Below are 21,653 nucleotides of genomic sequence, written 5' to 3'. Positions count from 1 at the left end.
TGGAGAGACGCCGACACAGACAGACAGGGAGAAGGATGAGCTGCTACACAAAGGGCTGTAGTAAAGACAGAAAGGAGGGATGCAGATGGAGAGATAGAAAAAGAGAGAGTCCTTGCTGTGTTGTTGTGTGCTGACGGACACCTGGACATGAAGGACCGGCTATTCTTTCGAGGCGACTTACATTTCTGCCATTTCTGACCAGTGATACAAACCTGAAGGTGAAAAAAAAAAAAAAACACACTCAGACAGTCGTGGTTGATGATCCGCTCCGGGGATTCGCTGCCACCGATGAAGAGTAACCGGCACGTATGAATCAAGCAGTTCTTGACGTCCCCTGCGGTGCTTTTACTTGACAGCCATGTTAAGTCTTGTCTCTATACTGGCCGCCCACTCAAAGCAGGCTCCACACCGACGAAGGTAAATGTAGTTTTGCCCCTTTGTGTTTCCTGTTTGACCATTTGCAGCCTTTGATTCTGCAAGTCCAGATTTGTGTCCATTATTTTAGAAGAGTTCTTCATTGTGTAGAGAGGAGTTTCTGTAATGGTTCATCAGTTCCTCAGGACGATGGTGTCTGAGAATGGCTTTCTTGTTGGTCTCAGGATCTGGAAGAAACAAATCAAATCTACAGTTAGGAATGTCCATTTTGTTATTTGCAAAACATCTGTCATATTGTCATCTCTTTTCTTTTTCTCTAATTTCTATTTGGCCCGTTAGCTAAATCCCGTCCCCCACAGCTACTGTTGCTACAGCTTTCCATTTCAGCATTGCAGAAACTGCAGCATATGATGATAGTACAATGGGTCGTTGAATTCAGAAAGACAAAAGCAGGCTTCCCAATTCTAGGCAGGAACCGCAAATTTTGCCAACAGAAATGACAACCGTCGCCAGCAGATTGCTTCGGCTATAGCTAGCCAGAGAGACGGCCGTTTATGAATGAGGAGAAGATTGAAATTGAGTGTTTGTGTGGGCAATTTATGTCGTTGAAACAGCACCACGGAGCGATGAAAAAGGCATTAAGACATGAATAAAGAATAAACACAGTATTTATATGAGGTATTACACAAGATGGCAGAAAGTGATGATTCCCTGCTCCTCACCTGTCCTGAGGTTCGAGGAGTTGGTTATTGCACGAGGCTACGCACGGCTGGTCTTACACGTTGCTGCGCAGTAGCCCCCCCTGTGGGTGCTCGGGAGTACTGCACTCTGAGGAGTTCTTGGCTTTGTCCTTGTTGTTGTTGGGCTCGTTGTCTTTGATGATGTCATACTGACGGCAAAACAGGGCGATCACCCCTGGGAGACAAATGGACACGACAACTACTTGTTAGAATAATAGCGGTTGTTAAAATCCCTGTTTCTTTCGCAGTCGGATGATACCACCATCATATCCGCACATGAAATATGCAGCTGGAGCCAGAGGGCAGATAGCTTAGCATAAAGAGTGGAAACAAGTGCTGGTAGAGGTATTACAGTGGGGCAAAAAAAAGTATTTAGTCAGCCACCAATTGTGCAAGTTCTCCCACTTAAAAAGATGAGAGAGGCCTGTAATTTTCATCATAGGTACACTTCAACTATGAGAGACAGAATGAGAAAAAAAAAAAATCCAGAAAATCACATTGTCTGAGAATTTATTTACAAATTATGGTGGAAAATAAGTATTTGGTCAATAACAAAAGTTCATCTCAATACTTTGTTATATACCCTTTGTTGGCAATGACAGAGGTCAAACGTTTTCTGTAAGTCTTCACAAGGTTTTCACACACTGTTGCTGGTATTTTGGCCCATTCCTCCATGCAGATCTCCTCTAGAGCAGTGATGTTTTGGGGCTGTCGCTGGGCAACACGGACTTTCAACTCCCTCCAAAGATTTTCTATGGGGTTGAGATCTGGAGACTGGCTAGGCCACTCCAGGACCTTGAAATGCTTCTTACGAAGCCACTCCTTCGTTGCCCGGGCGGTGTGTTTGGGATCATTGTCATGCTGAAAGACCCAGCCACGTTTCATCTTCAATGCCCTTGCTGATGGAAGGAGGTTTTCACTCAAAATCTCACGATACATGGCCCCATTCATTCTTTCCTTTACACGGATCAGTCGTCCTGGTCCCTTTGCAGAAAAACAGCCCCAAAGCATGATGTTTCCACCCCCATGCTTCACAGTAGGTATGGTGTTCTTTGGATGCAACTCAGCATTCTTTCTCCTCCAAACACGACAAGTTGAGTTTTTACCAAAAAGTTCTATTTTGGTTTAATCTGACCATATGACATTCTCCCAATCCTCTTCTGGATCATCCAAATGCTCTCTAGCAAACTTCAGACGGGCCTGGACATGTACTGGCTTAAGCAGGGGGACACGTCTGGCACTGCAGGATTTGAGTCCCTGGCGGCGTAGTGTGTTACTGATGGTAGCCTTTGTTACTTTGGTCCCAGCTCTCTGCAGGTCATTCACTAAGTCCCCCCGTGTGGTTCTGGGATTTTTGCTCACCGTTCTTGTGATCATTTTGACCCCACAGGGTGAGATCTTGCGTGGAGCCCCAGATCGAGGGAGATTATCAGTGGTCTTGTATGTCTTCCATTTTCTAATAATTGCTCCCACAGTTGATTTCTTCACACCAAGCTGCTTACCTATTGCAGATTCAGTCTTCCCAGCCTGGTGCAGGTCTACAATTTAGTTTCTGGTGTCCTTTGACAGCTCTTTGGTCTTGGCCATAGTGGAGTTTGGAGTGTGACTGTTTGAGGTTGTGGACAGGTGTCTTTTATACTGATAACGAGTTCAAACAGGTGCCATTAATACAGGTAACAAGTGGAGGACAGAGGAGCCTCTTAAAGAAGAAGTTACAGGTCTGTGAGAGCCAGAAATCTTGCTTGTTTGTAGGTGACCAAATACTTATTTTAATTTACCAATTAATTCATTAAAAATCCTACAATGTGATTTCCTGGATTCTTTCCCCCCATTCTGTCTCTCATAGTTGAAGTGTACCTATGATGCCTCTCTCATCTTTTTAAGTGGGAGAACTTGCACAATTGGTGGCTGACTAAATACTTTTTTGCCCCACTGTATTTGACCTCTGGACGGAGCCAAACCATCTGTATTCTTAGATATGTGAGTAGGAACAATTTTATCATCTAAATCTCAGCAAGAAAGTGAATGACTGTATTTGCAAAACTACTCACACTACTCCTTTAAGGATTAGTAACGCACAAGGGTTACATGGAGGCTCTTTCTCAACTTTTAACATGGACTAAAAATCCTAAACAAATGTGGAGAATGATGGCAAATTTGCACATCTACACATCTATGACAACGAGGCAAACTTCATCTGCTGATGAGGACCATGTGATCGGACCAAAAAGCCCCAGAATACATGAGTAAGTGGATATTGAGGGGAAATACGCTGCCAATTTTTGCATTGGAAACACCGTTTGCTGTAAGGCTCGTAAAAGCATTCTGCAATTGCATTAATCTGAACTGAGTTAAGCCGATAAGAATTAAAGCTGCTACACAGTGGATGTTCATCCCTTCATTATATGTATTTATTTCTCAGTTCTTTTTGAAAGTGGTTTCTCGCTCTATACACCTTGAACTATTGATACACATAAGCCCAGACAGAGGCAGTAATGATATGAAGCACTTATTTCTCTGTTCATCCAGCTGTCTCTTGATGTTACGATAAAGCTGACCAAACTGAACTGACACAACACAACACAGAGACATGATTACGGTGAAACCGGTAGACGGAGATATGAACTTGATGATAAGATGGCCATGTGAAGCTTCAGTCAGGAAGATTAAAAACATGGCAGAGGGGAGATAGATGCACGAGAAACAGAGAGAGAGAGAGAGAGAGATAGAACAAGCTCATAAAAGGAGAAAGAGAATAATTCATGACGGTAGAGGAGTGCGTGGAGGGTTGAGGCAGGAGGAATCTGGCCTGAACGGGCTTCAGTCTCGGCTGTTCTGCTTATGTCAGCCTCCGCTCATCTGATCACTGCGATACCAAAGGGCATGATGGGATATCTCACTGTGATATCCCCCAGCGTGCCCCACAGGCCCAATTAAAAGCAGAAAAACACAATTCGCCTACTTCAATTTCTGTTTTTTTTCTCACCATGCCGCCCTTCTTTTTTCCTTTTTTCTCGACACTCAACTGCTCAGTTTTTTTTACCCTTTTCCTTCACTGCTCTCCCTCCAACTCTCTTTGAATCCCCCCGTCTCTCTCTCTCTGCCTCCCGTCGTCTCACAAGTAATTAGCGAGGCAGATCCAGACCTCTTGCTGGTACTGTATGTGCCATATACAGTATATGGGCCATATTTGTATCTCATTTCACTTGGTGAAGTTGGTTACGAGGGAGTATTTATAGCAGTGTGCATCTGTAAACCAGAGGCTGACATGCACCAAAGAATAAATGCACAGAGCAGCCATAGTCTTGTAGTTTAAAAAAAAAAGATGGAAGGATGGCAATAGTTTACTGTATGTTGTGATGATGAAAATGTGACTTTGCAAGAGGTCACAGTCTGTTTATTTGAAGCTTGGATACCCTGGCATTGAGTATCCTTATTCATTTATCCTTATGTAGGAACAAACCAGCCATGCTTTTGTATTTTATAGTCCACTGGCAAAAAAAGTTAACTTTTACTGAGCTTGAACAGAAACTCCCTCTCTGACTGAGCAGCTTCTGGCTAAATCATCCCAACAGTAAGAGCGAGGTAGCTGATGTCACATCAGTATGTTTTCATTATGATGTGTGAGTCAGAGTCTCTGCTGAGGCAATGAAGTAAAAGTGAAAGCCGCCAAACATTAGACAACATTCGGCATGACAAAACATGTCAGCATATCCCAACAACATACAACATCCTCTGGCCTTAGACCCTCTAATTGGATTAGAAATATATATTTATGTATATTTCATGTATTTTACGTTTAGGTATGTTTGTGTTTGGTGTTTTCACCTGGCTGCAAAGGTTAGTGTTACGTTTCCCATCAGGGATAATGAAGTCAAACATAATTATTTAATAATTGACAAGCATGTCTTTGCTGGATTTGAACCTGGATTTGATGTGACCACCAAAAATATTTTCCAAAAGCCCTGCAGAGCACCAAACAGTCATCAGAGAGAGGCGACTCCACCACCAGCGTGTTTGTCTCTTAATAGGAACTCAGTCAGGGAGCTTATTTTCCCCAGAGACGGTGGATTCCTATAAGGTCTGCAGTGATAAATGTGTGTTGCGGAGGAAGAATATTACCTGCCCACATGATGAGCACCACTACAATGATGATGAGTTCTCCAGCCCTCAGCTGGGCAGCCTGACCAACCTCCTCCATTATCACCTCGTCTGGAGAGAGAGCACACACACACACACACAGAGTCAACAAAGTGCCACTGAGGACACTGCGATTCATTGTCCCAGAGAGGAGATGCGAAATTGCCATCACTCTGAGTCTCTGTGGGAAAAGATAAAAGAATAAAACAGGGCGACAGGAGAGCAGAGAGGCCGCCTGGTGTAAATTCTCCACTCTGGTCAGTGTAATTAAAGCTAAGTGAGAGCAGAGGTCTACAGAGACACAGAGAGCTGGATCCCAACCCAATCACTCACTGCGTTTCTCTTGCTGACAGGACTCTGGCAGCTGCAGCATAACACCAATCATAGGGTTGGAAGTTTGAACACAGTCTGGACACAGTCTACAAACTCGCACTCCCTGTTGCCAACAGCGGGCCTTGTGGAACCCCTCAGCTCCCCTGTCTTTACTTGCATTATATAAAGGGAAACCCACTAGTTGAAGGGGGTTGGTCTTGAAGTTATAATACAGTAAAGACACCAATTTTGTACCATGACAGCTTACTGCTGCAGCTTATAGATTTATCACAGCCAATGAAATGTGAATGCATTAAAATACCAATTTTGTAGTAAAATGCGGAGAGGAAACAGCATAAAAATGTTCTGGCATTGTAAGATGGTATTACATTTAATTTTGTTACATTTAAAGTGATAAAATATGAATAAAATACTGTGTAGATAATTCTCACACGCTTCATCAGGACAGTAGGTTTAAACATGACCTCAGCAGCAGCACCACAGCTCAAGATCAGCGCCAACAAACCACTGAAGTAGTCAGAAGAAGCTAAATGTCTGATGTATAATGAGCAGGACGTGAACGATGGAGAGCCGAAGTGGAGACGGAGCGTCCAGAGAGCGCGTTCAGCCACATAGGCAGGGCTGAGTTTTCCCTGCGTGTGGTCGCCATCCTGCTGTCTGAACAAGTCGAGGACGATGGTGCTTCTGTGGTCCGGCTTGCTCTCAGGTCTCTTGTTGCCATGGAGATCCCTCTGAGCTGAAGCTGAGGCCTCAGGCTTGACAGAGGGGAGGTGCACTCTTCTAAAGTTGGTAATAGATGATAAGGTGTTTCTGTTGCGAGGGCAGACCTCTGAAGGGCGGCTCTCTGAGTGAGATGAGCTCGTGCTGGGTATGATATGAAGCTGAAGGTTCAAGTCATCTCTGCGTGTCTTTGATTACATGATTACGTTCTTACCAGCACAGCAGCGTCGGCCGGTGTTGTTTTCAGCTTGTGTGCGTTTTATACGTGCGTCTGTGGACGGATTTTATCAACGTGACACCATCACAGGCATGCAAGATGCAGTCAGGACACTTTAAAAGGTGTGCAGCTGAGATCACTATGAAGGCCGACTTCGAAAACGGATGTGGTCCGAGCAAAGTTTCATCCACTGATCCAGTGCAATGAGGATAACATTTAACCGCCATTATAACAACTAACAACAGCAACTAACATGATTTTACATCACCTGCACATATTCCTTTTATTATATTTATTCTTATTTTATTTTTGTTACTATTTTCTTGCACCAAATTGGAGCAGTGCTCCTAATTTCATTGTACCACAATGACAATAAAGGCCATTCTATTCTATACTACCACAGGATTTTGTGCAATCATCTATTAAGAGCGACCATTGCATTAAAAATAAAGGAGAAAGGCACATTAAACCCTGACTTGGATGCCCTGTCTGTCTGTGTCTGTCTGTCTGTCTGTCTGTGTCTGTGTCTCTCTCTAACACACACACACCCTGGAAAATGACATTTTCATTGAGACTCAAGATTTGAGTGAGTGAGTGAGTGATTGGAATCTTTGGAAGTAAAATCTGAAGTAGAATCTAAAACATTCTTTCACATATTGAATAAATATGTAACATCTGTTTTGGCTGTTTCCATGGCACCATACACACCGATTCAGCATCATGGCTGCATGACTTTTCTTTATATATAATAAGAGACGAGACATGCAGCATGGAGTTTCCACTGTGTTTCTAAGTTAAGTCATTAGTTATTTCTCTCAAAACTAATTCAAATATTTTACCAATTACTGCATATAAAAGTAAATAGTTACAAGGGAAAGTAAGTAAGTAAGATCTGTTATTAATGCACACATAACTACTAAATTATCTAGCGTTGCTGTGATGGAGGCTGGAACAAGACACCTGTCACATCGTATCTATCTATGTAGCCATTATCTCTGTGGTGAAGACTGATTAGAGGAACAATGAAACACAATAGATGTGTTCCGATAGGTCCATTTATTGTAGCCTTGACAGGCCTTCAAACCAAGCAGCAAAAGTTAGTTTTTCTAACTTACTCCTGTGGCTCATGTCTTATCACGGCAGGCCTAATGAAATTAAAGTGACAAGCGTTATTTAGAAAAACATAAACTCACTGGGGTTTATCCTCTATAACCTCAGATCGGACCAGAACTGTATTTTTGTTCTTTATCCCAAGGACAGAAAAATAACGTCCATATTTCGAGGACAGAAAGCTCACAGTGCCTGAACTGTCGGCCATCATGTGCATTCTAACGCTGAATGACTGACTGACTCATTCGTTCAGTCGTTCGTTGTGCTGCCGTAAAGTCGGGTCATAGATTTGGTGACGTTGGATCATAAACTGGAGTCTAAGTGCATAATTGTAACCAACTTATTTAATTTGAAAAAGTAATTAGTTACATTTCTATTTACTGCGAAAAGTAATGGAATTACACCTCCAACACTGGTAAAGAGCAAGTGCACGCCACTTTGCTTTCAGTTCACCCAGTGACCTTTGCCCCCCTGTATGCAGAGTCAAAATACCGACAGCTGTATCCGCACAAAGACAACACTGGCAAGTTAAAAAGCTCTTTTAATCAGGTCGTGCCTCAATAAAAGTCACACAACCTGCTTATTGTGTTTATTGGACATCAGAGATGCAATGAGCAAAGTAGCTTTAATCAGGTTATAATTAAATTAGAAGATTGTTGTCGGTCAGGTGTAAAACCCGAGGCGAACAACAAACTGCTCTCGTTCACGAGTGTGTGTACAGCGTGGTCATTAGCGGAAGTGACTAACGAGCTAAAGCGGCTGCTCTTTGCTCTATAACAAAGACCACTGCAGCCAAACTGGGAAGAGCAGAGCGCTGCGGTCGCACTGGGATTCTTCAGACTGCACCGTTAATGTGAGGCGGGCTGCTGCTGCACCGCTGTCAGAGATAAATTAAAGATTGAAACAGTCCCGACAGTGAGGAGGCTCTCTAATGTTTTACCGCTGTAGAGGATTGATTTACAAAACTGCAGAGTTTGCGGCTCCTTGTATAACGTAATAACCGGCATTCAAACAATACACCTCAACACTTGCCACCAGACATTTTACAGCATTATGAAAACCTCAGTGCATTCGGGGGTTTTGCGATATTTTGCCGTTATCGGATATGAGCCACAGACGGAGAGCGAGGCAGATATTCAAGAAGATAAACAGACAGACAGAAACACAGACGGGCTGTGTGCTGTGTTGCACTGCGCCTGCAGATACTAAATGGTGTCAGGCTGATTAATACCCGCTTAGAAGGGGAGGAGAGCAGTAATGGCTGGGAGATTTAATCAGGACAGCTAATGAATGCTTCCATAAACACACACACACACACACTGGGAACTTCCATCAAAGCCAAACAAACAAAATGAGTCAGCCCCTCAGTATAAACACAAGTTATCCTGCACCTATGTCACAGGATCTCACATAAACTTCAAAATACAGCTACCTTAACAAATATGTCTAGTTTTGAGTCTTTAACTCTTAATTTTCTTACAAGAACTGAAGACGCCGGGCACAAGTGCAAAATATTTTTGCTTTTCCTCAAATGAATAAAGAATTTTTAAGGCATCAATCGTCAATTAGCCACAGAGGATTTGCAACATGGCTAGCATCCATCATGTGCATCTATGGTCCAACCCTAACCCTAACCCTAACCCAAAAAACTAACAAAGCAGCACACAGATCAGAAAGATGGAGGTCCGACTGGGGTTTTATCCGGTAAACTCTTCTGTTGTCATATGACCGCTCTTTAGAAGATGTGACAGCAGGTATGCAGAGGCTAAAGCCAGGGTTTTCTATGCCATGAAGGTCAATGTCTTCACCTGGCCAGATCACCATGGTAACTTATCCTGCAAACTTAACCTGGTCCGAAGAAAGTTACGTTCATGGTTTGGGCTTAAATCAGCTGCAAAGCCCTGCACTAGCTCTAGACTGTTGCAAAGGCACAATGCTATTTTTTCAGTTTCATCTCTCTTATGTGGGTTTTTCTAGTAAATCTGCCACCGTTATCACTGTAAACTGCATGTGTGCTGTGAGGGAACAGAGAGTTTGGCAGGCGTAGCGACAGACGGACGGTCAGTTGAAGGAAAAATGGCCATTTTCTTGAAAAGTCTTTTCTGGAACGTTGCTGAAATATTGCAGGAAAGAATAAATTACTTCTTAATGTTCAAATTTGCACTGCGTATATCACACTTGAACACCTCCCCCCCCCGATCACAGGGGTCTCGACAAGCTCCCGCACAGGCGCGTTTCTAGGGAACACACTGCTCCCTAATGTCCCGTTTCCTCTCTTATCACCTTGCTGTCTCGCTGCTGATGAGCGTTTAGCATTTGCTGTGTCCCTCTGAAGCAGCTGCTCTTGGCACTGTAACTGGGTCGGACATGATAAAATTGGAAGTACTGCAAGCCGCTCCAGATAACGGCAGCCTCTGCATTGGAGAATTAGAACAATACATCGCGTGGGAGGTGGGGAGGGGGCTCTCACAAAACACGGCAATTTCTGCGTCGCATTTGTATCAAATTGTCAAATAACCACTTTCTTTGTCGTGATGAAGCATGAAAACACAAACAGACCATTAGGACTCTGCCTCTAGTTAAAAGCTGCGGTTCAAATCTGAGTGTGCGTGTTTGTGTGTGTCAGCAAGGGTAAAACAGACAAGTGGAATGTTTGTTTACTCTGAGTGCTCCTGTGTTAATACATGATTGCCTCTGTTTCTGTGTGCTTTTACACTTGCGTTTGTTGGCTCTTGCATATATTGAATTTCAATTATCTACCTACCGCGTGTGTGTTTGCAGCATGCGCTGTGAGGGAGCGCCGGCCTCGGTTTTTTTTTGGCTTTTGACGATTTCCACTAAAAATGCATGAATCTTTTCTAGGGAGTCCATCACTTTCAGGGGTTTGGCACTGATTTTATGCCCCCGTGGAATCAAGAGGACGCTAGTCTGCACTGATGAGGGCTTCTCGCCACATTTACAGCTCAGAATGATAAAATGAGCGGCTTGTTAAGCGCCAGTGTCTCTTTCAGTATGTAAAAAAATAAATGAATAAATAAAGAGTGTTTGTGCTGCAAATTGTGTTTTTAAAATTCATTTGACTCCCACAAGTTGTCTTTTTGCATCAGGTCATTTTTGCTTTAAACAACCAAGCATGCAGACAAACTCCAAGAAAAGCAAACACAGGTTGAAAATAATGTGTCATCGTCCTTCACCTGGGCTCTTGGACGCCATCTTCTCCGACTCTTTGGGCGTCCTGAAGAGGACGGGCTCACTGGGGGGGCTGCTGCCTCCCATGCTGATGCTCTGAACGTGAACGATGTACTCCGTGTCCTCATCCAGATCCCACAGTGCACAGGAGCGCGTGGTGGTGTTCACTTCCTGGATGAACCTCAGCATGCGGACATCCTTCTTCTGCAGACAAGCGAGGAGAGCACAGGTAGAGAAATCAGGGCCAGGAGGCTTGATGTAATGTGATACTTTATTGATCCCTGCGGGGGAAATTCTCTTTTCTTTGGCACCACCTCTGCAGAGAAAGTCACAGGTCAGGGTTAAACTGATGCATCAGACCACTCTCTGATATACGGTAACAACAGATTATATGGGGTTTTGACTTTAAATGTTGCAGAAGGTTTTCCAATGGGCCAAGAACAAAATACTGGGGAAACCGTGTCCTGCGTTGGAAGATAATGTTGGCACAAAGCAACAATATCTGCAGTCAAGGCCCTCTGTCACCTCCACTTAAGTCACAGATTCACTCCCCTCCCTTAAGAGTTTTCTACTTGCTAGCAAAAAAAAGTCTTTGGATGCATCCTTACTCAAATGCAGCTTTCAGATTTTCCTGCTGACAATCCCTCCTGTGAACGTCCAGCAGAGTGCCCTCTAGTTAGGGATGATATTGTGCAAATGCATACACACCTCCCTTCGTTAACAGTGGGGAAAAAAGCTGAAATAAAGCCTCCAGGGGGTTTTCCTGCAATGTAATTAAGCTTAAAGAAACTGAGTGCTTCTCTGGCCATGTGTGCTCTGCTTGAACTGTACATTATTATCCAGCTAGGACTGCTTGCTCAGGTCAATTGGTTCCTGCTAGATCAAGCGTACGTCTCCTTAGGGGCTTTTTTATTTACCAGGCAATTAAAGAAGGGAATTTCTTAACCTATTTAAACTGCATGTAGACTAAATGTACATTTGAAAAGTATCTGAACGTGTATCTATTCGGCTGCTAAAATTTGACTTGAGTTCGTTCTGACTTTGTTTTATCTAAACCAGGAGTATTTGATATTGATGGATACTGTCACTCTCACTTCAAATTGGGGGAGAGAATCATGTTCTAAGTTTTGGAGCTCCATTTCAGGAAATATAATGCTGACAAGAATTCAGTGAGTTACGCTGTGGGCTACAACTTGAGCCCCGTATATCATTTTTTATTTTGGTATAATTGGCACCGTAACAATATGCCGAATCATCCACTAGCAGTTCCTTTTTGCAATGTACCCACGAATGTTTAGACAACAATCACTAGACAACTTTGATGCTGAAGAAAAGATAAAAATGTGACAATTCTCAGGCAAGTTCTGGAGTTATAAGGAGTGTCTTTTTCTATGATTTTTATGCAAATTTATGGACATCTATTTGTGGTTGATATAAGTAGTACAGTGTAGGACGCACAGAATCTAAAAATACATACATCACATCATCTGTGTGGTCAGATTTTTGAAGCGTTTAGGTGCTTAGGTGGATTTGAAAGTACTTTAATCCTTCACTGCTGCAACTGCTAACTGTGCTGGTGAGTGAACCTAGTTAGCTTTCCAGACTATAATAAATAACTTCCTGTTGTTTTTAGATTCACCGGCATGCACCTGTCCCTTTCACCTCACACAAGTTTCTTCCGTTCGTGTCCGTTTCCCTCCTCACCCTCGGAAAAACCTCTGATCTAAACTCTGTCCAAAGTCGTCACCTTCTTTCTCCACACACTGACATGAAGGACACGAGATGCACTGAGGTACCTGTTGGGTGATGGCGAATCCAATGACGGGGTCCCCCTCCAAGATTTCCCACGTGACCACGGCGGAGTTTACCTCAATCTCTCTGATGGTCACATTGAGCGGAGCTGACAGCAGGGTGTCTGACACACACGCAGCATGGCCACAGGAAACAAATTAGAGGAGACAGGTCATGAATATTCTGTCCTAACATCTTGTAATAGATACAATTGATGCTACAATGTCTGTACATCTGAACACGCATCTTCCCCTCTCCATCACTGCGTCCGTCTCTTTGAACTCTTTCTTCTCCTGCTCCCTTGCCCTAAAATCTTCCTTCTCTTCCTACCAAATTAATCTTTTCATTAATACCAGGCCTAATTAACCACACACAGGTCTCTTGGTGTTTCCCTTGAAAAGGCTTCTCTTTCTCCTCTGTCTTTACCTTCTTCTCTTTGTTCTCTCTCCCACACACATCTCATTAAAGTGTGACTCACGCGGATGTATTTCCTCCGTCACACCAGCGACAGATTTTAAGGTTTGAGCTAAAAATCTCACATCCCAGAATCCAAAGCGATGTTTTGTAGATCAGGAGATCAGCTATGATGGATTAAAGTTACAGTCGTGCTTCACGTTCTTCCTTCCTTGACCGTAAAGGGAACACAGCGTGGAGAAAAACACATTAGTGGGGTGTGTGTGTGTGTGTGTGTGTGTGTGTGTGTGTGTGTGTGAGCTGAGTCCAACTCAAGGTCTTCCATGATCAGAGTCAGCGCTGTATTTCCCATGAGCCTGACTTGTAAAAGCAACTCAAGAGTAAGACCTTGACATTGTACTAGAACACACACTTACCTGCTCGCGTGCACACGTACACACACACACACGTACACACACACATATAGGATCAGCACTGTAATCTGCATTAAATACCCAATGACAAACACATATACAAATTCCAGTTTATTCTTCTTCTCTAAAGTCTCCTCTAACACAACTTTCACTCCACCAGGGGCTTTTTTTGGCAAATAAAATGTACAATTTGTAAAACGTACAAGTTATATTGTGTCCTAAAACTGCTACAATCAATATTTTTACATTAACAATGGATCACATGACTACTTGTATGTCAAAGTTGTTGCTCATAGTAGTAAGTAGTAAGTAGTAGTATAGTAAGATAATTATCACCAAGTCTAAGTTCCCCTCAACTCTCAGTTCTATGGAGCATTTTAGCACCTTTCAGCTCATTGTTTTGTCTTTCTGAAACTATCTTGGTTTACTCTCACCGCTGTCATCCTGCGGATAACACTCCCTGGCTCCAGACAGAACACGGATGGAGTCAGGGACTTGTTGGTGAACACTGCGAAGCTAATTTAAGACTTCTTCTGAGTTGGTGGAGACCATAACCAGAGCTAAAAGGAATCAACATTACATTCGTCAGGTGGCCTGATAGACAAACATCTGCTGGTGGTATAAACAGACACCTGTTTGCTAACGTGTTCTCAATCAAATTCATAAGGTGACAGCATGTTAATGCTCGCTGCCGTTGTCCCCAAGTGGCCAAAAATCCTTCATTGCTATTAATTGGCTATTCGGATAATAGTAAATGCTGATGTGGTGCTTCACCTGACTGACAAGTTACAGGTGACTTTAAATTACATTAAAGATCAGCACAACAATCTTTCTATCTGAGGTGCTGAATCCAAGATGCTTCTCCGTTCTTATCCGTTGAGCACGGCTCGCTAATTTCCTCCCTTATGCCTTAACGAAGACAACAACAATTTCCCTGTTGCACTTCAAACACTATGAACTTGTACATTATACATCTATTAATTCATTTTTGCCCTCGTTTGAATGGTAGTTCCAGAGGGACGGCAGCAGCAGACACACAGAAATATCCCCTCTGAAGCTTGCCAACGCTAACCGCCATAAACCACAGGTCACACGAGACCCAGGAAGGCCGTAGCGACAAATTGTCTGAGTGTGTTGAGTTGAGCAACGGTGCATTTTATTGCTTAGGAATGATGCTTTTTATTTGTGAGAGGAAAAATGCGTTCTTCCGTCTTTCAGAGGTCACAGAATCTCGCTCTCACATCCAAGGTGTTAAAGTGTCTGTGTGATCCGACAAGGCTGCACTGCTCCTCCCGTCTTTCTCTCTGTTTGCCCGCCAGATTACGAGCAGTAACCGCAGTCTGTCACTTTTTGAAAATTAGATTGTCACGTCGCCTCGCACCTCCGCAAATATTGACCAGTCGGACTTGTTCGAAAGAGTCATATAATGGTATTACAGGAAGAGGAATGGACTCTGTGCTTCCTGCCTCGCTCCAATGCTAACACAATCACTACAGTGCAGCAGAGAACACTGGAGTGTTACATAGTGTTGGAGAAATTAATATTTGGTGGAGGCCAAACTCTCTCAGTGGCTCCCAAAGGCTCTGTGTGTGTTTGCTGATGCAGAGGAGATGGTGTGTGCTCAAGTACGTGTGTGATACATCGCTATGACTCCCTGTTTGACTAGCTGTTTTCCCACTGTTTATCTTCCAGCACACACACACACACACACACACACACAGAGAAACAATACAATAGCAGAGAGGGATTCCCATCCATTCTTAAGCTGTTTTGCTGCCAAAGAGCTCAAAGCTGGCTGCAGAACCACAAAACTCCCTCTTAAAGCTACATTCATCTCCAGCCTCAGGAAGCCAAATATCAAATCTGCGGAGGCTGAGATAAATCCCACATGATCTTATCGCCAAGATTTGGGCTTTTCAAAGGGCCGCCTGTCATCTCTCAGCTTATCATCGGGACGCGATGTAACCGAGATCTTACGCAGGAGATGAATGTTCTTGAACACAAGCCGCTGCAGGTTAAAAATATGCAAAATCATGAAAGATAGATGAAGTGCTATATCCAACATGCATAAAATATGATGATTAGATCTGTGATGTATGTAGGAATAGGAATACCTCATCCGTGCTTACTCGAATACTGTTTCTTATCTCCAGGACAGTGATGGATGCTGAAGCTGAAAGTTTGTGGGCCAAACAACACAAACATTTATTTTCATTATCAGCTAACGATCTAGTGGTTTACTGATTATTGTCTAGATCGATCGAGAAATTGCCTCGTCTGTTAAGTGTCAGAAAAACGGTGAGAAACACCTGCTGAAATTTCCCAGAAGCCAATGAGACGTCTTGTTGTGTCCAGCCAACAGTCCAGTAGCCAACGCTATTCAATTTACTATCATAGAAGACAAAGAAATGCAGCAAATCCTCACATTGGTGAAGCTGGAATCGGCTAATGTTTGGCATCTTTGCTTCAAAACATCTCAAAATTGTTGCACGATTCTTCTAGGGATTAAATAATTCAGTAGTCTACTAATCTTTTCAGCTCTAACAGTCTTTGGTGGAGTTTTAAAATGGTATTTTCTTACATTAATTGCACATTTTGCCCTTATTTTTCCCCTAATGAACAAAAAAACAACCACTGACCAAACAAAGAGCAATTTTCTTGTTTCAAAAATCACACTTATTTCTGGATATGTTCCCCTAACTGGGAATAGAAACTTGCATTATAAAGCACCATGTTGGCCCAAGTCTTGCTTCAGTGTGACATTCAGCCATGTTTGGTATTACAAAGCTTCTTGCTCCTGCCGAGCTGATGCAAATGTTGATGCTGACACATCCATAACAATGTGTCATGCCAGGTGCTTTTCCGGGGGAGGGGGGGGTCCGCTGCACTGCACTGCACTACATGCACCCCGTTAGACAGCTGAACATACCGACAATACACAGCAGCATGTGCATCCCCTGTTTACTCGTGACGGCCGCCCGTCAACCTGTGGTGGGACTCACCGGCATGAACGGAGGACACCGACAGGGAGCCCAGCAGGAGCAGCAGCGGCAGCAGCAGCGCCGCAGACGAGCCTGGTTCAGCCATCCTCCTGCTTCTTCTAGCGAGGCTTCACATCCTGCGCGGCCCATTTAGAACATCCCATTTAACGGGAAGGAGCGAGCATCCCGGTCGCTACCGGAGGAGGACTTGTTGTGCCGGACACGGAGCTCACCTGAACTTGGACGCTGCAGCAGAAGCGCAAAAGCAACCGGAGGAGGAGGAGCAGGAGGAAGAGGCGGAGGAGGGTTAAGAGGAGGGGAGGGGAAAGGGGGTGGTGGTGGTGGTGGTGTTCGGCACCGTGATCGTCGCCTCGGTGCCGGTGGAGCCTCCACGACGGCCCCAAGAATCAGCACGGCTGCCGGTGACGGAGCGGCGGCGTGGAGAGGCTTTACTAGAGAGGAGCGGAGCGTAAAAGGAGTGCGCAAGTGCTGCAGAGTGCAACGTGCCACCACAGCTAATGACTCTGTCTCACTCTCTCTCTCTCTCTCTCTCTCTCTCACACACACACACACACACACACACACACACACACCTGCAGCAGTCCCTTAAGTCGTGCCCAAACCTTCAAAGGAACTTCACCACATCAGACTATATCAGTCAATACACAACTTAAGCCATGTTAATGGTGCTGATGTGATCAGTCCATGAATTGATTTATTGTTTGATGCACATTTTGACAATTTCTTTGTTATAATTTATCAAGCAAACATGCCAGTCCTTTAAGGGTTCCTGGCTCCTAACTGTTTTATATGACAGTGTTTTGATGGATATTTTATAGACCAAGCTATGAATTGCTTAATTGAAGAAAAAAAAATACCTTAAGAGATTAAACAATTGTTAAAATAAGCCCTAGATATAATAAATATAACAACAATATAACATTAATCTAACATTTGTAGTGTTGTAGTCATGTAAAGCCTTTGCTGACTGGGCACTTTTCACCCAAACTGATGTTTTCCTGACCTTCATACAGTCCAAAGCAGAATAACAGAAATAACATACATGCACAAACTTATTGATATATGAATGAAAGATTAATTGGATGAATGCAGCTCCTGATATTGGTGTGACACGGTCAGCTAGAGAGAGGAAGAGCCACTCTGTTGGAGCCGTTCTTTGGCTCGCTGAGAGAACATAAGTTACTCAGAGCTGAGCTACTTTGGACGTGTCGCTGAAGGTCTTTTTGAGTGGGTGGGCCTATTTTGCATGCAAAACTCACGTATTTCTCAAGCTTCGGCCACAATGCCTCCATCTGGATCGATTCATCTTTGTTTCACCATCGGCCCGAACATTAGGCTGGGATGTCACCGTCATGTGGAGGTGTGTTTATCAGTGGCAGTGGTGACTCTTACTGATCCTTAAGCAGTTTCAGTTGCAATAAGGTGTTGCATTATTAACAGGGAAAGCATAAAGTAGTCTAAAAACAGGAGGAAGAGGGAAGAGAAAGAAAACAGACAAAACAACAGTAACTGGTCTACACATTCACAGAGCCATATTTTATTCATGATAATATACTGTATCTAATTACACGTAGCCACTTTAGGACCGAGGTGGAAAAACAACTGTTTGAGGCAAACTGCTTTTAATGCTGTCACATTAAACATTCATGGCGTTACTTTTTTAGATACTGCAGTACATACGGCAACGATAGCAATGCTGTTGGAGCGCGCACGGCATTTTTTCAGTTCACATTCACACTCGTTCTCCAGTGACGTGGATCGGCCCTGACGTCAATTCTTAGGATCAGCTCAAGACATCTCCAATTTCAAAACAAAACCTCGATCTTTCCCTAAACCTAACCAAACCCTAACCACATAAATAAAAAAGAGATTTCATTTTAAATAAAGGTTTGTTTCGGTGGCTCAAAATGGTTTGTTGTTTCATTCGCAGGATGTATTGGAGATGATTTTGTCTTTCATGTCTCTACTGTATGCAGGAAGTGTAAATCCAACACCAAATAGCTGGAATGCCCCTTTACAGAAACAGCGGTACAATCTTTGCTGTGTGGTTAAAAACTACACGAGAAGTTTCATCTACCGTCGTATTTGCAGAGTGGAATGATGGCACGGCACCAAAGGAAAGCCCCGCAGCAGGATGTAGTCCACACATTAAATCATTTTCTTACTTTCATTCAGCACATTCTGTCTGGCCTTGACCAACATATTAAATCAGTGTCTGGAACATAACCAGGAAACTGGATTTATATGTATGAATCAATCGTCCTATATCTGTTCCATAAAACATAAACTATCAGCTGTATAAAGAAAAAAATGCTTATACGCAGTATAAACAGGACATCAGTCCAGGATATGCTCTTTATGTATAACACAGGGGTCATATTTGGAATGGAAGGACCCGTATATGGTTGATAAATGAGGGCCTGATGTGCGACATTAAAAGGACATGGAAGCAATGTACACTATCCAGTCAATAAAGAGGAACCAGGGGTCCTACAGTACATGTGCACCTTATTAAAATGGAGGTTAAAGTGTGGAGGAGTGACATTCATGGCTCACACATACAGGGACCCGGGGACAAGAGATGGCCATAGATTACCCAGATCGATACACGATTAACATTCCCAACAGAAGCCTCTTAATGTCTCTTTCATTTCAATGAGGTGCCACTCACCATCTCCCCCTCCTCCTCTTCGCTCTCCACTGTCTTCAGCTGAAGGTTACGAGCACGATTTCAGACGACAACAGTCATACCTCTCAGCTCCGCCGCTGACAGGTTTATCACTCAACTCGGGTTCACATGAGTGAAGTCTCCTCCGGTGACCTCTAGATTCAGCAGGTCCGGCGTGCGAGAAATGACTTTGCCTTTTCACCTATTGTTGCTCTCATTTGTTATTTCCACGGGCCGCGTTGGAGAGAGATTTATATGTTTTGGAGAACTTCCTTTTAGAGGTTAATGTATTTGGTGCAATGATAAGAAAAGTGTATGCAGATTTGATGTGGGTGCTCGAGAGGGAATGAGAGTCTGACACCTTATAAACTACTGAAGAGCAAGATTGTTGTTTGACCTCTACGCAAACTCACTCAAACTGACAAAAAGCATTACGTTATTCCTGTGCTGTGTCTGCGTTAGTCACTGGTGAGTTTTAAGGAAGATAACCGCCAATGATGTCATTTAATTTCATTATAGACGTGTTATCATGGAGCGCCTTTGGGCGTATAAATGAATTTTGCTGTATTTGCTTTGACCGTCCACTTTAAATAATTACCTTCTACCTAGTGTTTACTGTAGGTGAGCTGAACATGCAAATGACAAATACACAAAATTGAAATGGAACTGCAATAAATCAGATTCACCTTATCAATGTTCAGTTTTTTGTTAATACTGCTTTCGTCAGATCCCTTACTCAGGTAACAGTACTAATGCCACGCTGTGAAAGTAGTCCACTACAAGTAAAAGTCCTGCATTCAAAACCTTTTCTAAGTATAAGTATGTCGGTATTATCAGAAAAATGTACTTAAAGCAGTAAAGTAGTCCCAGTGCAGTGAAATAGTCCCTGTCAGTGTTACACTGTTAAACCTGATCAGTGTGGAATTGGGTGCCTGCTACTTCCTTGACTCCTGGAGGTGCTGCTTGCAGAAATGTCAGGACCCGCTCATCCGACCAACTTGACACTCAACACCACGCTCCCTAAGGTCCTCAGCAACACTCCCTCCCCCCAAGTGTGAAGTCGATCATATTCTTGAGATGTGTAATTGCATCTGAGTTAAAGAGTATGTCATATTGGAGAGGTGGTATTTGGGGGTCGTCATACTGGAGAGGTCATTATCCGCTAAATGTTTTCCTTCTATGACATCTTTAACATTTCACATTTACTCAACTGTGCAGTCGACGCTGCACTTCCGTGGGTCTCCACTCAAGTGTGTAGTGGGTCGGATGAGCAGTTGTTGAGAAAAGCAAAGAACACACTCACATACAGACAGACGGTCACTCAGATAGACCTCAAATAGTCTGACGATTGGATGACGTAGAGCTGCTTGAGTACTGAATACTGCTGGTGTCCATGTCTGTACTAGCTGACGTCCCCGTACTATCATGATATCAACATGAAAAACAGTGCAGAGCAAGTGCTCCACTTTGTGCCGACATTTTTTACTTCCACAGATATTCCGTATCATAGCAACCAGAGCATCCCAGCTGAAAAAAGCGCAGCGTCTCCAAAGTGCTCCCTAGTGCTCCCAGCTGTTCAGTCTGTGTGTCTGACCGTCTGTAGGTCTACCATGGACAGTGCTGCTGTCTGCTCCTACACATGCTTTGGGTGCCATTGACCTGACCTGAACATGAGCTGAGGAAAAAAAAAAACAGCTCTGTTTTGTGGCAGTGTATTTTCCAGTGAATCCAAGGTTTTAAATAGTTTATTTATCATAGGTAGAAGAGTTTACTCAATTACGGAACACTTGATTCTTCAGTTTATCATAAAAATTCACATTTAAAAACATGAAATTTGGAGATGCACGGTTTTCATGGGACAGAAGGTATAAAAGATCTGTAGAGGAACTAAAGCTGTCAGACAACTGTTGTGGAGGAAAAAGAAGAAGTGTTGCCACAAAAGTACAAAAGATGGAAATACTGTAGTACTTGAATAAATGTACTTCGTTACATTCCACTGGTTGTTGGTATGCTGAGAGTGTCTACATGGTGGTGGTGATGTGTTGGTCCAAGCCAGAAGCTTTCTTATTTCCCAGCCCACTCCTTTACACATTACAACACTAGCTGAGAACAACTGGCTTTGTTTTGAACTGGTGCTTATATTTTAACTATCAGAGCTGAAAATACAACTGGAACAGAAGAAAGGAAAAAAAAAGTTGACCCAATTATTTCAATTTGTACAAAATACATTACTCCAATATTCCTAATTGCAGTGAATTCCCATTACTCGAGTTGCGAGTTTATAGTGACCACTTATCGTACTTGATGGGTTGTTTTCCATAGGGTGTTCAGAGTTTGAAGCCTCACAGGAAACATTTGGCCCGAAGAGCTTTCTGTGCTGCATGTGGAACTGAAGGGGGGCTGATGGGGTACAAACAGGCCTGAAGTGGCCTTAATCCATCTGAAGCTGCAGAGGAATGAACGAGGCTGCAGCAGCTTTCAAGTGCTGTTATCCCTGACTTTTCCCTCGCCTCCTCTCACTGCTAACCCCCAAACTGCCCC

General features: G+C 43.4%; 1 protein-coding gene across 1 annotated transcript; it reads right to left on the bottom strand.

Annotated features, from left to right (window-relative positions):
• Nucleotides 1-1,150: 1,150 nt before the first annotated feature.
• fndc5b (fibronectin type III domain containing 5b) lies at nt 1,151-16,529 on the bottom strand. The gene is made up of 5 exons (XM_070846951.1): nt 16,445-16,529; nt 12,621-12,739; nt 10,830-11,028; nt 5,238-5,327; nt 1,151-1,290 (listed from the first exon to the last, which is right to left on the bottom strand). The coding sequence occupies exons 1-5, from the start codon at nt 16,527-16,529 to the stop codon at nt 1,151-1,153; spliced, it is 633 nt and encodes a 210-aa protein (XP_070703052.1).
• Between the last annotated feature and the right edge of the window lie 5,124 nt (nt 16,530-21,653).

Source organism: Pempheris klunzingeri, chromosome 16 (assembly GCF_042242105.1).
Source record: "Pempheris klunzingeri isolate RE-2024b chromosome 16, fPemKlu1.hap1, whole genome shotgun sequence".
In the NCBI taxonomy this organism is placed as follows: Eukaryota; Metazoa; Chordata; class Actinopteri; order Acropomatiformes; family Pempheridae; genus Pempheris; species Pempheris klunzingeri.
The sequence above is the reverse complement of the archived record's forward strand: the minus strand, read 5'-3'. Positions and strand labels throughout refer to the sequence as shown.

Coding starts and splice junctions, on each gene's coding strand:
- fndc5b (XM_070846951.1), bottom strand. CDS start 16,529: ATGGCTGAACCAGGCTCGTCTGCGGCGCTGCTGCTGCCGCTGCTGCTC. Junction 11,029..12,620: donor GATTCGCCATCACCCAACAG/GTACCTCAGTGC, acceptor GCTTGTCTGCAG/AAGAAGGATGTCCGCATGCT. Junction 5,328..10,829: donor GATGGCGTCCAAGAGCCCAG/GTGAAGGACGAT, acceptor CTCTCTCTCCAG/ACGAGGTGATAATGGAGGAG.